At 37.3% G+C, this 16,022-nt stretch overlaps 1 protein-coding gene across 1 annotated transcript in view; it reads left to right on the forward strand.

Moving 5' to 3' along the window:
* The window catches only part of LDAH (lipid droplet associated hydrolase), a 112,972-nt gene that overhangs the window by 40,892 nt on the left and 56,058 nt on the right, over window positions 1–16,022 (forward strand). The window contains exon 4 of the mRNA XM_081943160.1: window positions 429–598. Coding sequence (XP_081799286.1) covers window positions 429–598 — 170 coding nt within the window. The remainder of the gene's footprint in view (window positions 1–428; window positions 599–16,022) is intronic.

Raw genomic sequence — 16,022 nt, forward strand, 5'->3', positions numbered from 1 at the left:
TTAAGATGCTGCCATTTTGTAGGCTTTTCTAGTCTTTACAGGAAAAATAGACATTGGGGTTATCACAACTGGGTGTTCTTTATGGCAAATCTACATCTTCCTTTTGCCCTCCGCCAAGAATTCAGAATGTTCCCTTCTGCTAACTTTCTGGAAAAAATTAAAAGCTTTTATATTATTTTTGGTTAATTTTACTGTATGGTGCATTTAAATAAGTTTTAATTAGTGCTACTATTTTATTGGTAATGTTCTATTAATTACAAGTAATTGAACAACTTTAAATAATTATCACTAAAAGAAGGTCTAGGAGTATTCTTGGTAATTTCTGGATTGTTGTTGAAAGCATTTATAAAGAGCTACAGTGAATGCAATAAATCATCTTCAAAGCAAAGGATATAATTTTATTATTATTATTTTTTGGTTGTTTATAGAGATGGTTTCGCATGACACCGATGATGTTTTTGGGCTTCAGGGACAAGTTGAACACAAGTTGAAATTCCTCCGAAAGTATGTGCCAAAAGATGTCAAGCTTGTACTTATTGGACACTCAATTGGCAGTTATATTGCTCTTAAAATTATGAAACATTCACCAGAACCAGAGGTATGTCAGAGATATATAAACTTTTTCTTTCCCCAATTCCCCTAAACTGATCTTAATTCTCAGTCACAGAAGATGGCCCTAACAGGAAAGAGATAATACACTTGGATGATGATGATGATGATGATGATGATGATGATGATGATGATGATAATAATCCTGAAAAAGTCGCCGAAAATCAGATGGTCAAGATCTTATGGGATTTTTGTATACAAACGGACAAAATCCTGGCGCATAACACACTAGACACCACACTGGTTGAGGAAAAATAAGGCTACAATCATAGACATCGCAATACTAGGTGATAGCAGGGTCAACGAGAAGAAACATGAAAAAATTGCGAAATACCAGGACTTAAAAATTGAAATTCAACGATTATGGCACAAACCAGCAGTGGTAATTCCAGTGGTAATCGGCACACTGGGTGCTATTCCAAAAGCACTGGAATTACATTTAAAACAGTTAAAACTTGACAAAATCACCATCAGTCAAATGCAAAAAGCTGCACTGCTTGGATCTGCACGTATATTACGAAAATACGTTACAGCATCCTAGGCCCCTGGGTGGGGCCCGGCTAGTAATCAATGCCAAATCCGGCGAAACAACTGGCTGCTGTGATACAATATAATAATAATAATAATAATAATAATAATAATAATAATAATAATAATAATAATAATAATAATAATAATAATAATAATAATAATAATAATAATAATAATAATATAGTTTTCCTGCGAGATTCCAATCATATATTTTTAAACTTTCTTTGTATCTGTGCTATAGAGGATGTAATCATCAGCAATCCTTGAGACCATGAATCCTTCACCAAAATCCATTCAAAACATTAATAAACTTTTGAATATGCATTGTTTTTTAACAAACACTTCTGGTAGGACTGGAACTTGGCAAGTTGATGATGAAGAATAGGGAAACGAGAATAGCCCAACTTCCTCCACCTGAAGGAAGTCTCACAGATTGTAGAGAAGGGATTTCACCAAGTGTCACAGAAATATGAAAGAAAGTCATACTATCACAGGCAAGGAAACTAGTGGCTTCCCCAAAAGAGCAAGAGATGTGTGGTAGTGATGGATGACTCCCTGTTGAGAAGAAGAATCAGCAGCCTGCACATCAGACATCCTATCAAAACAGTAAGTTGTCCCCTAGGTATGAATATGTGACCAAAATGATCAGATTTATTAACCATTATTTCATGCTGAAATAAGTGACACTGCCAGAGAGAACTTGAGAAGAATACTGAAAGATGATGTGTCTTTCAAGTCTATGAGTCTATGAGCAAAATAACCTGGGTGACAGGCAGGGGTGAAATTCAGCAGATTCTGACAGGTTCTGGAGAACTGGTAGTGGAAATTTTGAGTAGTTTGGAGATCCGGCAAGTACCACCTCTGGCTGGCCCCAGAGTGGGGTGGGAATGGAGATTTTGCAGTATCCTTCCCCTGCCACGACCACCAAGCCACGCCCACAGAACCGGTAGTAAAAAAATTGAATTTCACCACTGGGCACAGGTGGTGTTTTCATACATACTTCCAATCTGGAAGATATCTTGCTAAGGTTATCTGGAGAGCTTCAAACTAAATTTGAATGGGGACAATGTCATCCTTTCAATATAGACCAGACTAGGAAACCAAAGTCACGCAGGTTAACACTACTTTTTATTATAAAGATATAGAAATAGAATCATGAAAACCTGAATGCATTACACACACGCACACACACACACACACACACACACACACACACACACACACACACTTTGTAAGACTTAAGGAAGATCATGTCTAAGACATTTTTTCAGATTACAGTTCTACTCCCAGGTTCAGGTTTCTTTTATCTAACCATTGTCTTGGTAGCAGCTTTTTCTTCTGTTCTCCTAGGCCACTGCTTCTTAAAGTATTGTCCTAAGACCCCTGCAGGTCCCCCAAATCCCTGTCCGGCGGTCCACAAAATCAAATAATATGCCAGTCTATGTTGAAAAATAATGCAGTATTAAAATCCAATCAAACAATTGTGAGAAGCAGCAGTGAATGCATCCATTTTAATTTTTAATATGGTAAATATATCCATACAAACAAAAGCGCTTTTGGGATTGTCTGTGATTTTTAAAAGTGGGAAAGGGTCCTGAGAGCAAACTGTTAAGTTTAAATTAAGTTATGCTTAGGCTATTCCCTCTGCCTATTAAGGATAGAATTATCTCCTATTAGGGATAGAATCAAGATCATGTGAAGTGTTAATACCACTTTATAATGCCTTGGTAAGGCCACACTTGGAATATTGTATTCAGTTCTGGTCGCCACAATGTAAAAAAGATGTGGAGACTCTAGAAAGAGTGCAGAGAAGAGCAACAAAGATGATTAGGGGACTGGAGACGAAAACATATGAAGAACAGTTGCAGGAACTGGGTATGTTTAGCTTAAGAGAAAGAAGGACTAGGGGAGACATGATAGCATTGTTCCAATATCTCAGGGGTTGCCACAAAGAAGAGGGAGTCAAACTATTCTCCAAGGCACCTGAGGGTAGAACAAGAAGCAATGGGTGGAAACTAATCAAGGAGAGAAGCAACTTAGAACAGAGGAGAAATTTCCTGACAGTTAGAACAATTAATCAGTGGAACAGCTTGCCTCCAAAAGTTGTGAATGCCCCAACACTGGACGTCTTTAAGAAGATGTTGGATTTGTCTGAAACGTATAGGGTTTCCTGCCTAGGCAGGGGGTTGGACTAGAAGACCTCCAAGGTCCCTTCCAACTTACTATTGTATTGTATTGTATTACAGAGGAGGAACTACTACTTGGAATGGAGGTAGAATTTCAAGATCATGGGAAGGGATAGTCCCAATTTATGTTGTACTGGTCAGACCACACTTAAAAAACCATGTCCTGTTCTGGAGACCACAATGAGAAAGGACACTGAGAAACAAGAAAAAGAGCAGAGAACAGCAAAAAAAAGATTGTGAGAGGCTTAGAAGCCAAATCTTACAAGAAGTGGATAAAGGAATTTGGTGTGGTTAGCCGAAAGAAGAGACGGTTAAAGGGTGATATGATAGCAATATTCCAATACATGAAGGGATACCACAAGGAAGAGGGTATTGATTTATTTTCCAGGGTACTGAAAGCTAAGACAAAAATGAAGGATAGAAGTTTCACAGTGAGTAATCCACGCTTGAATTAAGGAGGAATTTCCTAACTGTGAGAGCTGTTAAGCAATGCAACAGTATGCCTCCTCAAGCTGTAGATGCTCCCTTACTGGATTTTCTAAGGAAAAAAATTGGACAGCTATTTGTCAGAGATGGTATGAAGATTCCAGTACTAGGCAGAGGATTGGGCTTGAAGATTTCCAAGCTTCTTTCCAATTTGATTGTATTTTTTTAAGGATATTCCTTATTTCCAGTCCACGTAATTTACTTACTTTACAACACAGGTCTCCCAGGAAGACGTTTTACAAATTCATTTGCAAAACAGATGGAATTAGAGTGGAGGCAAAGTGGAACATAAATAACTCCAGAAGAAAGGATATAGTCAGAGGTGGTATTCAGCAGGTTCTGACCAATTCTGGAGAACCAGTAGTGGAAAGTTTGAGTAGTTTGGAGAACCGGTAAATACTACCTCTGACTGGTCCTGTCCCCATCTATTCTCTGCCCAGCTGATCAGGAGGAAATGGGGATTTTGCAGTATCCTTCTCCTGGAGTGGGGAGGGAATGGAGATTTTACAGTATCCTTCCCCTTCCACTCCCACCAAGCCACACCTACCAAGCCACGCCATGCCCACCAAGCCACACCCACAGAACTGGTAGTAAAGTAATTTGAATCCCCTCACTGTACATAGTGTAGATATTAGTCACACATTTATTATATTTATGGCTCACGATCATTCATTAAACTAGTGCCATCTTATTTTTTTCTGTTAGTTTTAGCAAATATTTTTCTAATTGTACAACATTATAAAATCCTTCTGAGGTGGGTAAAATGAAGACCCAGATTGTTGGGGATAATGTGCTGACTCTGTAAACTGTTTAGAGAGGGCTGTAAAACACTGTAAAGCAATATAGAAGTCTATGTGCTATTGCTATTGCTAAATGTAAATTTATTCCTGTGAATTGTTCTCCTTTGACTGAAAGCTTCCCCTTTCTTAAGCTGAAACTACAAATCCATAGGACACACATTAGCCTATACTTCACACAATAAATAACATGGCTAACATCAAGTTCAGATACAAACTTCTCCCTTTTTATTTATTTTCCAGGAGAGAGATATTACACTGTATTGTATTTGTAATTTATGTAGTTCTAATACTAAGGGAACTAGGGAAAAAGAGCTTATTTTACTCTAATAGTTACCTGGTTTCAATTATATTTGATTTGTTGAATTGCCTTCCCCCTTCACATGGCCTCAAAGATGTTGCTGGCACAGTAATGATTTGTCGGTGGGTTGAAACTATAGATATGCTTAGGATGATTTGAGAGCACAACGTGCTTGAAGTTAAATTATGACAATTTAACTTCATTTAAGATAGTTCTTCATTTAAGATAGTTCAACAATAGAAAATATTTGCATAAGCCAGTTTGTTGCACAATTTCTGCCCAAAGTAAGTTAACCTCAATATTTTATGATATGAAATGTGATAATAAGAAACTTATGTTTCCATCTCTTCTCTTGTTTTTATTGGAATATTTAATTGTCAGGAGAATTCAAGCCCACAAATGTAGTTTAGTAGCTGGCTGTGCATCAGTGTGTGTTTATGGCTACTTTCTGTATTTGCTATGGGATTCTGGTTTTTGGTTTAAAATGTACAGCTTTCTAGAAGGTTTTTCAATGCAATGTGTTCTTGCTTTGAACTACTTGGTTGTTATTTTTGTAGTTCCCTCTTATTTGTTTTCATTCGAAGTGCGCCTATTAAAATTTTATTTAAAGTTATTTTTAAAAAAGCTCTGGAAAACCAGAATGCATCTTTGGACTGGGTGGGAGGAACCTGGACCAGAATTCAGAACGAATGCCCTGGAAGTTGTGATCACACAGCTGACCTTGTCTCATACACACACACACACACACACACACACACACACACACACTGACCTGATGTTTACATTGTTTTGAACTAAGCAGGTACACCAAGTAAACACTATGCCTAGCTTCAGTTATATAAACTTTTTTCCTCAGGTTTGCAGCTTGTGGATGCACAATTGGAACCAAAGCATATGACAGCTTGTACCTAGAGGCTCTCCTGAGTTCAAGAAAAAAAGCTTGTATTTGCTTGAACATTTAACATATATTTTTTACGTACAGAAGACAGTATGTTATTTTATTGGTTTAGCCTTAGGCGAGGCAACAGAAGAGGGAGAGAGAAGGGAAATAACATCAAAAATATAAAGGAAAAAGAGGGAAAACATGTTACATATAAGCAAATATTCACCCTAGTTTTTAAACTGATCATTGCACCTTGGCCATGTGAAATAATATTGATTGATTGCTTTTTCAATATTGAAAAAAAACAGTATTAATTGAGTAGAAGCACGTTAAAGAGTGAGCCAACCTAAAAATAAAGATTAATTTTCTGATAGTGGGAATAATTAATCCATGGAATAACTTACCTGCTGGAGTAATGGGTGCTCTATCACTGCAGGTTTCCAAAAATAGACTGGACAACAATTCAACTGGGATGACATATAAGACATCTTCCTTGTGCTGGGATTGGACTAAATGGCATCCAAAGTCTCTTCCAGCCCTATGATTCTCTCTTCTATCTTCTATTACACTGATAGAGAATCGACTTATAAGCAGAAAGAGAACCCAAAATCAGTCATACTGCACTGTAAATCTGTGTTTGCCTTGCTTTATTTGTTGTACTGCTCTCCATGTTTGATAAATGCCTAATTCTTCATACAGTGATGAAATTCCAAACTTCTGATAATTCAAAAATACCCTCAGGTGTTTAAATTGATTTGATTTTTGTAACATTAGAGTAGCAAATTTTATACCAGTGGGCCATACAGTAGCAATTAAATGGTTTAGCCTAGAGCAGTGGTTCTCAACCTGTGGGTCGGGACCCCTTTGGGGGTCGAAGGGCCCTTTCACAGGGGTCACCTAAGTCCATCGGAAAACACGTATTTCCGATGGTCTTAGGAACCGAGAGACCAATTTTATGGTTGGGGGGTCACCACAACATGAGGAACTGTATTAAAGGGTCGCAGCATTGGGAAGGTTGAGAACCACTGGCCTAGAGTCTTGCTACCTGGACTTAAATGCAGAACCATTGACCACAATTGACCACCTAAAAATTTCACTAAGATACAAATATGGTTTGGTATGTTGTAAATGCAGTGATTTAATGTAGCCTGTCAACACTTCTGAAGGATTACAGATTCCCGACTTCATTTAGCCTCATTCTGCAGCTTTCAAATTTTGGGATGCGGGGGGGGGGGGGGGTTATGATAAAATGGTACTTAGCATTTAACCGTAACTCAGTCAGCTCTTGTGCATCACTTGGAAAGTAGTGTTCTTGGAGGAAAACAAATGGAGATGTCCCAATTGCCATCCCCTTTGCTACCCACCGTGCCTGTCTAGTAGAATCTGGTGCATCATTCCACACTGTTCTGAAGGGTGTCTAAAAGTTTAAGCCAGTGAAGTGTACTTAATAAGTACAGCAATTGTATACATGATAAAAACATTATTTTAAAAAAAATAGACAGGTATGGGTTTCTGGATCAAGTTTTTGGATTTGTGCTGGAACACATCTTCAGGGAACATCTCTAGCTAGAGAGAAGTTCCCTGAAAATGGGCTCTAGCATAAATCCGAAAGCTCAGAAGACAAAACCTCTGATCTCAGCGACCTATACAGATTGGATCCTACAATATTATCCTGGGACACGTATATTCGTTTTCATGCGTGGGGTATTATGTCAGTGTTCCAGATAGCATCCAAAATTAAATCAGAGTCCAAGGCAACGTGTTGTTCAAAGTTCCAATTTATTAAGAGAGCCATGCTGGCACATCTGTGGGAAAACGCGAATCTGAAGCTTCTTCCGTTTTTCCCACCCAGTTGAAAGTTCATGATCTTGCCCCCACACCCACAAGTCCATCACATGGTCCAATCTTCCACTGCCATTCTGGCAGTTCCAGCCATCCAGTTCCGGTCAGATGCAGAGGTACCAAGACAGAGGATGACCTTGGCAATCTAGAAAGGAATTTTATTGTGGCTACATAACATTCTACTCCATACTATCCCCCCTCCCATTTCCCCACTATAGAAACAGCATAGTAGAATAGAAGTGTGGCAGGCCAAAGATCCAAAAGGAGCATGGCTGCAGGCCTGACATTTCTATTTATTTATTTTTATTAAATTTATATGCTGCTCATCTCACTATTTAAGGCAATTCTTTTTTAAAGTAATTCCAAAAAAGAGTAAGAAATATGTATTATTACAAATAAGGATGTATTTAAATGCTCTTTATGTGGAGATGGTGGAAGCTCTCAAATTCTCCTTGGTGCAATCTTCCCCATGTTTCATCTGGCTTCCTTTGAAACATATGAAGAGTGGGAATTATGTTATTTAAAAAAGCCACTTAAAACAGTTTTTCTAGGAAGTTACATAGCATTAAAATAGCAAGCCATCCCGAAATAGAGCATAAGTCTGTTATTCCGCTGCTGTAGTCCAAGTGCAATAAGGCCAAGTGCTGTAGTGCAAGGAAAGAGGAAATGGAGAATTAAGATCTGAATGACCGGCAGAATAAATAATATTAAATGGACATCAGTACCAGTCTTAACTCTTGTGTTCAGTCCCACTGAGATGACAGCAACAGTCAGGTCGAATAATATTACACAAGAAAGCAATTTATGGTAACATTTTGTCTGTACTATTAACACATCCGATCTTGCAAGATGTAGGTCTAAAAAGACACAAATTCACTTCTATAAAAGTTAGAGTTCAAAAAAGCAAACTAGATCTTTATTTTTATTCATTAAATTTATTACACGGACATTTCATCTTTTCTTCAGCAAGTTCAAGTTGGCACCTACAGCCTCCCCCCCCCCCACTACAGGTAGTCCTCAACTTACAAGCATTCGTTCAGTGACTGAAGTTGCGATGGCAATGAAAAAAGTAACTTATGACTAATTTTCCCATTTAAGACCATTGCAGCGTCCCCGTAGTCACATGTTCAAAATTTGGGCACTTGCCACCTGGCATATATTTAGGACAGTTGCATGGTCCCTGGGTCATGTGATCACTATTTGTAACCTTCCCAGCCGGCTTCCGACAAGCAAAGTCCATGAGGGAAGCCAGATCTGCTTAATCGCTGTGTGGTTCCCTTGACAACTGCAGTGATTCATTTAATTGTGGCAAAAGTCATAAAATGAGGCAAATTTTTTTTAAAAACTGCCTTGCTTAGCTGTGGAAATTTTGGGCTCAGTTGTGGTTGTAAGTCAGGGGCTACCTGTATTTAGTCACATGGGAATTTCTGCAAAAGAGATTTGATTCAATGACAAGAAGTAGCCGGAAGTTATTTATTTCGTTTCATGATTTAATGGCAGGTTGATTCCTATTTTAAAGGATTATAGTGCCTGGCTTAAGTGATCAAGGAATTGATTCTGTATGTGCTTATTTTAGATCTTGTTGACACATAAATTGGATTATAGAACAGTTAAGCAATTAAGTGTTTCAACACAGCTATAGGATTGCACCTTTTTCTAAGTTGCTGTATATAGATTTGCAGTTATATCAGTTTCTGTTACAAAACTTGTGTGAAGAAGCATTTGACTTCCCGAATTGAGAATCTCCTAAGATAATAGGAGCAGTTATATCTATCAACAATTGAATTTGTGTATTTATTGCATTATTAGTAAGTAGGCAGATGAAAAGACATACATCTTGTTAAATAATATTTGCCAGGAAAGCTGGAAAAAATTCAACAGCTCAACTTTCAGGTTCTTGATAAAATTTCTGGGAAGGAAAGTCATCAGAAAACCATGGCAAGAATATTTGATAGTCATTGCTTTCTATAGGTGAATATCTAAATATTCTACATACTGACCAATACTAGTATAACTGGGCAAGCTATGAAAAGGAATTAATGGTAAATGGTAAAACATTTTAATCTCTTTAGCAATCCTTAACAAAACATGTTGCTTTTTTCCAGAAAAGCCTCTTCAAAATTAATTCACATAATTCTATATTTACACCATGAGACAGAAACTATCTAAACTGAGGACATGAAGCATTTCAGCAACATTAGCAAAAAATGAATGATCCATTTACATAAAATCAGATTAGAAATTTAATTCCTTCGGATCTATTTAGAAATTATCAGCAATCCTACCATTCTCTGGGAGGGGTTATTCACAAGCATTGAACTACTACCTTGTTTCCCCCAAAATAAGACCTCCCCGGCTAATAAGCCCAATCGGTCTTTTGAGCGCATGTGCTAAAACAAGCCCTCCTCTGAAAATAAGCCCTCTCCGAAAATATTGCAACATAGCAGCTATGAGGTGACCTCGCTTGCCACCTCCTGCACCTCAAAAATAATAAGACCTCCCCAGAAATAAGGTCAAGCGCTTATTTTGGCGGGTCAAAAGAAAATAAGATCCTGTCTTATTTTGGGGGAAACACAATACATAAGACATTCTGCTCACTTACCTAATTCACATTACCAGAAAGGCCCTTCAAAAATAAAAGTGGGCTAAAAAGTGTTGATACATATAGAAGGAATGGTTAAAGGAGTGAATCTTTATATTGAGCAATATTTTGTCATTGTGATATTATGAACCACATTGAACTGGCCACAATGTTTGGAGGAAAATAATCGATTTTTGAGATTGGCATTTTAAAAAGTGATATTCTGTAATCAAGATGTACTTCATCATTGACAACATTGGAAAGTTTCTCAGTATTTTTCTTCATTCTTCTTTGGATTGTGTGCAGAAATATGGTTTTTAAGGTCAGACTGCTAAAGTTTGTCATGGTAAGAGGAAAAAAAAGAGAAATTTGAGTGAAAAAAGGGGCCACGACCTCATGGCTGTAGTTCTATAGAAGCTGCCTTTTCTGTACCATGCATTTATATTGATCACATTATATATATAGATGATAGATAGATGATAGATGATAGATAGATAGATAGATAGATAGATAGATAGATAGATAGATGATAGATAGATAGATAGATAGATAGATGATAGATAGATAGATGATAGATAGATAGATGATAGATAGATTACTTTTCAACTCTTAAGAACATTTTCAGAACTTAGTTTTAAACATTAAAATTAAAAGGTTCTTGTAAAATAAAAATGTCCACCAGGTTCTGCTCTTACTAGCGATGCTAACAATGTCTAAGATGAGAGAGCTCATGCCTTTGCATGTTGAGGGCTGTTTTTGAGTGGTTTATTGGGAACCACAAACCAAAATGTGAGAGGGCTTAGACCAGGGGTCGGCAACCTTAAAAACTCAAAGAGCCATTTGGACCCCTTTCCCACAGAAAAGAAAACACGGGGAGCCACAAATCCCTTCCCGTGCCTGACTATTTCCTGAGCGCCCACAAAACTAGAATATGTAGTTGAATTAAATGTTCTGTTTTCTTCTGAAACTTTTCTTTTCTTGGGTTTATCCATGGTTGGCCTACTGGGAGTCAAAAAGCTCAATAAATCATGTCCTGGCGGTGCCACACATTGGCGGTTGTGACACATATTTTGAGCGACAGGGAGCCGCAGCAGAGGGATGAAAGAGCCACATGCGGCTCCGGACCTGCGGGTTGCTGACCCCTGGCTTAGACAAATATACAGTCTGATTTAATCTGAGTGTAATGCCAATGCAATTGATAGAATTATTCCTTGTGTGTTCAATGCTTTTTCTCTGTCACATTAAAAAAATTAAGTTCAGTGGCTATTTTTTGTAAGGGAAAGCCTCTCATTATGATTTGGGAAACATGCATTCCATCTCTGAGCTGCTAAGTAAGATTAAAAAACAGCTCAAGAGTTCAGCCCCAGAAAAGCTTCACTTGGTAATGAAAGGATAAGAGCTAGAGCCAGACAGCCTTCTCCGAGGAGAAGACAGAGTGTAAACATCAAAAAAAAAAGTTTCGTTTCATTTCACCGTCTACCTCACTGGGACTGGCATAGAATAAGATCCAGAGATTTATTTTAAAGACACAGCAAGGGTGAAACTGAAGAGGAGCACAAAAGGTTGAAGAGGCACAAGGATGGGAAAATTAATGGGCAGAGAATGAGTTGAGGTACAGAAAGACATTGAATACGCAATTACGTGACTTCCTTCTCTAAGATTTCTGATAATGGGGTAGTACTTTGATGAATACAATGAAATATTTTCAGGGCATGCCAGCTGCTTTAGATGGTGGTATGCTAATTCTACTTTGGTTAATTAGGCAGTGTAATATATTCGGCAGTTCAGCGGTTGAAATCCCTAGTGCCACGTAATGGGGTGAGCTCCCATTACTTGTCCCAGCTTCTGTCAACCTAGCAGTTCGAAAACACATAAAAAATGCAAGTAGAAAAATAGGAACCACCTTTGGTGGGAAGGTAACAGCGTTCCATGTGCCTTCCGCATTTAGTCATGACCATGGAGACATCTTCGGACAGCCCTGACTCTTCAGCTTTGAAACAGAGATGAGCACCACCCCCTTGAGTCGGGAATGACTAGCACATATGTGTGAGAGGAACATTTACCTTTAATATACTCCTTACATAAAATGTATCTTGGGTAAATTGAGGCTTTAAAAGAAATAATCTGAATGGTATAAATGGGGGGTGGGGGTTGGATTAGAAGATTCCAAGATCTTTTCCAACTCTGTTGTTCTGTTAATAACAAATATTATAATTCCTAGGAAATAATTTGGCAGTAAAGCATTAAGGCCATGGAAAAGAAAATCAATTCATTTGCTCAATTTCTTTAGGTTTCAAATACACCTTGCATAGGACTCTGCAGAACATCCAATTAAATTGTTTGCGGGTTTTTTATTCATTTGCCAGCAATGTGTTTATCAATCAGTCAATCATTTTTATTTGGTCATAGACCAGCAAATAAAAACAAGAAAACCACAATTAATGGCCAAGAAGAAGAACAAAAGTTCTAAAATATCTTAGAAGGATTAGAAAAGAAAATACGGCATACTGTGCAAACTATACGATAGTACTTTGCTGTAGTCAAAGAAATAAAATCATTTTAACCCATGGCACAGAAGAGCAGAAAGATAAGTGGGGATTAAGTTGAATCAGGCACATAAGGAAGCTGTTTTAAATTCAGAGAAAATACTTTCCAAACTAGCCATTTTAGCCTGGAGCAGGGAAATAAAATCTTACATTTGAATAAGAGGCCATCCCAAGTACAAGATTATTCCTCCCAGTTGACACCAGTTTACAATCTTCTTCCTGCTTATCTTTTTTTCTTCTTCTTATGGTTGAGAATCAGTTGACCTCTTTAAAGTACTAGGTTGGGTCCTTAGTTGTTCCCGAACTAAAAATTCAATGTGTCTGGACTGGAACCCTGGCTGCTGTTCCTTCATGAATATGCATTACATTCAACAGAATTCAGCAGCCCTGCAACATATTTTGCTAAACTTTGGTGAAGCTAACACCATCCAGATTCAGATGTGTCCTTAGCAGAAATATAAAAAGGCATGCAAGGAGATGAGTTCAAATGGCCAAAACATAGAGACAAGCCACAGGCTACAAGTAAAGTCCCATGCATCTGGAACCCGCTTCACCAGATGAAATTACTGCCTCGATTTTGAACTTTCATGACTAAGGCTAATTTATTCATAGCAGTTCATTCTTTCCAGACAATATTACAACAGCAGTTATCAACCTGAGGCTGCCATTGAAAAGTTACAACTCAGATTCTCCTGTTTACAGGAGTGGGTCATTGAAAGAAGAAGGTTGGACAAATTCTGGAATGATTTTCTTAGCTTATTTTATGCTTTTGAATTTTGAAATGAAATTTCAAAGTCATAAATGTTGTTGGGTAGGCCGCTTTTTTAAAAAGCATATTATGGAATATGCTTCAGCCATTGAGCAGTTTACATTTTAATTAAAAAATACAACATTTTACCTACTTGAACTGAAATTCTTCTAATTTGATTTAATGAAAACTAACCTGAAATCAAATTGATCAATGTGATTGTGAACTTCACTTTGTGGGTAATTTCATTTTGTTAGGCACAAATAACCAAGAACTTTCTTTGAGTTCAAAGCACAGAAAAGCTTATTATTGCTACCCATACACAAAATCTAGTCATTTAATGGTCAAAGCTTAACTGGCGCTAGATAAGGGTCAACCAAATTCACCGAGGGGCTGTCCTTGGGTCTCTTGTGGCAATGCAATGACTGTAAACTAATGACATGTTTATTTCCACATTCCAGCTCAGCCTGCTCTTCTACACATTTTGTTTCCTCAATATACTGTATGTCAAAGAGGCTCGTTTAGAGAACATTTCTGTTTCTTAAGATTCCTAGCTGAATTCTTTCATTTTTTAAATGTCTGTTTCTTCTTTCTTAATGGGAAACTTAGGGTTAGGAGAGTTACATACTTTTATTCATGCTATTTTCTTCTTAGAGCAAAGATTCTATAGAAACTTCTTAGGTTTTCTAATGCATATATGGGAAAGGCAAACTAACAGTATAGGTAGAAGAATAAATTGATGACTGTTCTTATATCAAGTATTTCTTATCCTCTTCTCTGTAAGACTCCAAAAGGCATGTTAAAATTCCATCTGGGTTTTCTTTAATTTTAGGAGACTAGGACAAGCAGAGGAAATTTGCAAATAGTAAAAGCAGCTAAACGAATTAGCACTCGGTCTTTGAGGACAAGATTTCAAAAGAAAAAAAATGCAATTAAGCAATCCTGTTTAATAGAACAAGATGTGTAAGACTTTCAGTAAGAACTTAAAAGTGCTCAACAATTACAGTTGATGACTTTTACTAAAAGGTAAAAGACACAAACATAGATTTTTGTCTATCCTGGAACATCTTATCATGGCAAATCATGTCACGATTAATATCATTACAATAAAAGTGGAAAAAATGCTAGAGATCAGTACAAATGTTTGATTGTTTCTTAATATATAAATAAAATAGATTGGAAGGTTTTTCATATCTTTGTGCTGTAGGGTGGACCATTAGTTTTAAGACATACACATAGTGCAAAGAGAGTAAGAATGTCACTTGATTCTAATCCTTCTCAAAGCAGCACGAAGATATTTGCATTCATATCAAACTGAACAAGTTCTGCCCTTATTGCAAGAATATCAGGGTAAATATAAGGAGAGAAAGAGAACTGGCTCTTTCTGTGTAGAAGGCCTCAGCAATTATGATGGCTTTTTGATACGTTACAGTTTTAATTGATAAGGTAGTTGTAATCTGTCTCACAGGCAACTTACATCCTTATAACTGTCTTCCTCTCCCCTTCTCCCCTCACCACATCACAATTTAAATCTTAGATCAGTTTAGGCATTTGATGCATCAGCTGCTGCAGCTCAGAAAACAAATCTTTTGATAAAATTGATCAGTCAGAAAAGGTGCTATCAGACTCCTGATTACAGGTAGTCCTTGACTTACAACCACAATTGAGCCCAAAATTTATGTTGCTAAGCGAGACAGTTGTTCAGTGAATTTTGCCCCATTTTGCAACCTTTCTTGCCACCCTTGTTAAGTGAATCATGACAGTTATTAAGTTAGTTATACAATTGTTAAGTGAATCTGGTTTACCCATTGACTTTGCTTGTCAGAAGGTCACAAAAGGTGATCACATGATCACGGGACACTGCAACCATCATAAACGTGAGTCAGTTGCTAACTGTCTGAATTTGATTATGTGACCATGGGGGTACTGCAAAGGTTGTAAGTGAAAAAGGCTCATAAGTCACATTTTTTCAGCGATGTTGTAACTTTGGACAGTCACTAAATGAACTGTTGTAAGTCAAGGACTACCTATATGTGTTTCCTCCTGCAGATTAGATAGATAGATGATAGATAGATCGATAGATAGATCGATCGATCGATAGATAGATAGATAGATAGATAGATAGATGATAGATAGATAGATGATAGATAGATGATAGATAGATAGATGATAGATAGATAGATAGATAGATAGATAGATAGATAGATAGATAGATAGATGATAGATAGATAGATAGATAGATAGATAGATGATAGATAGATAGTATTATTTCTGTTATTGCAGAAATAACAGATTCAATTTCAAGACTAGGTTCAACTTCAAGACTGCCAAAACAATATACTTTTCTCTTTACCATCACATCTGTTTTCTGAACAAAAAATCATGGCAAAATTCCAGGAGGGAGCTAAATCATATGCTAGGGGAGAATACCATTTTATCATATACTTCACGGCTGTCAAACACATCACGTGACGTTTCGTGACGTTTTTAACCATTCATGGAGTGGGGGGGG

Source organism: Natrix helvetica, assembly GCF_964273705.1.
Source record: "Natrix helvetica genome assembly, chromosome: 2".
NCBI lineage: Eukaryota > Metazoa > Chordata > Lepidosauria > Squamata > Natricidae > Natrix > Natrix helvetica.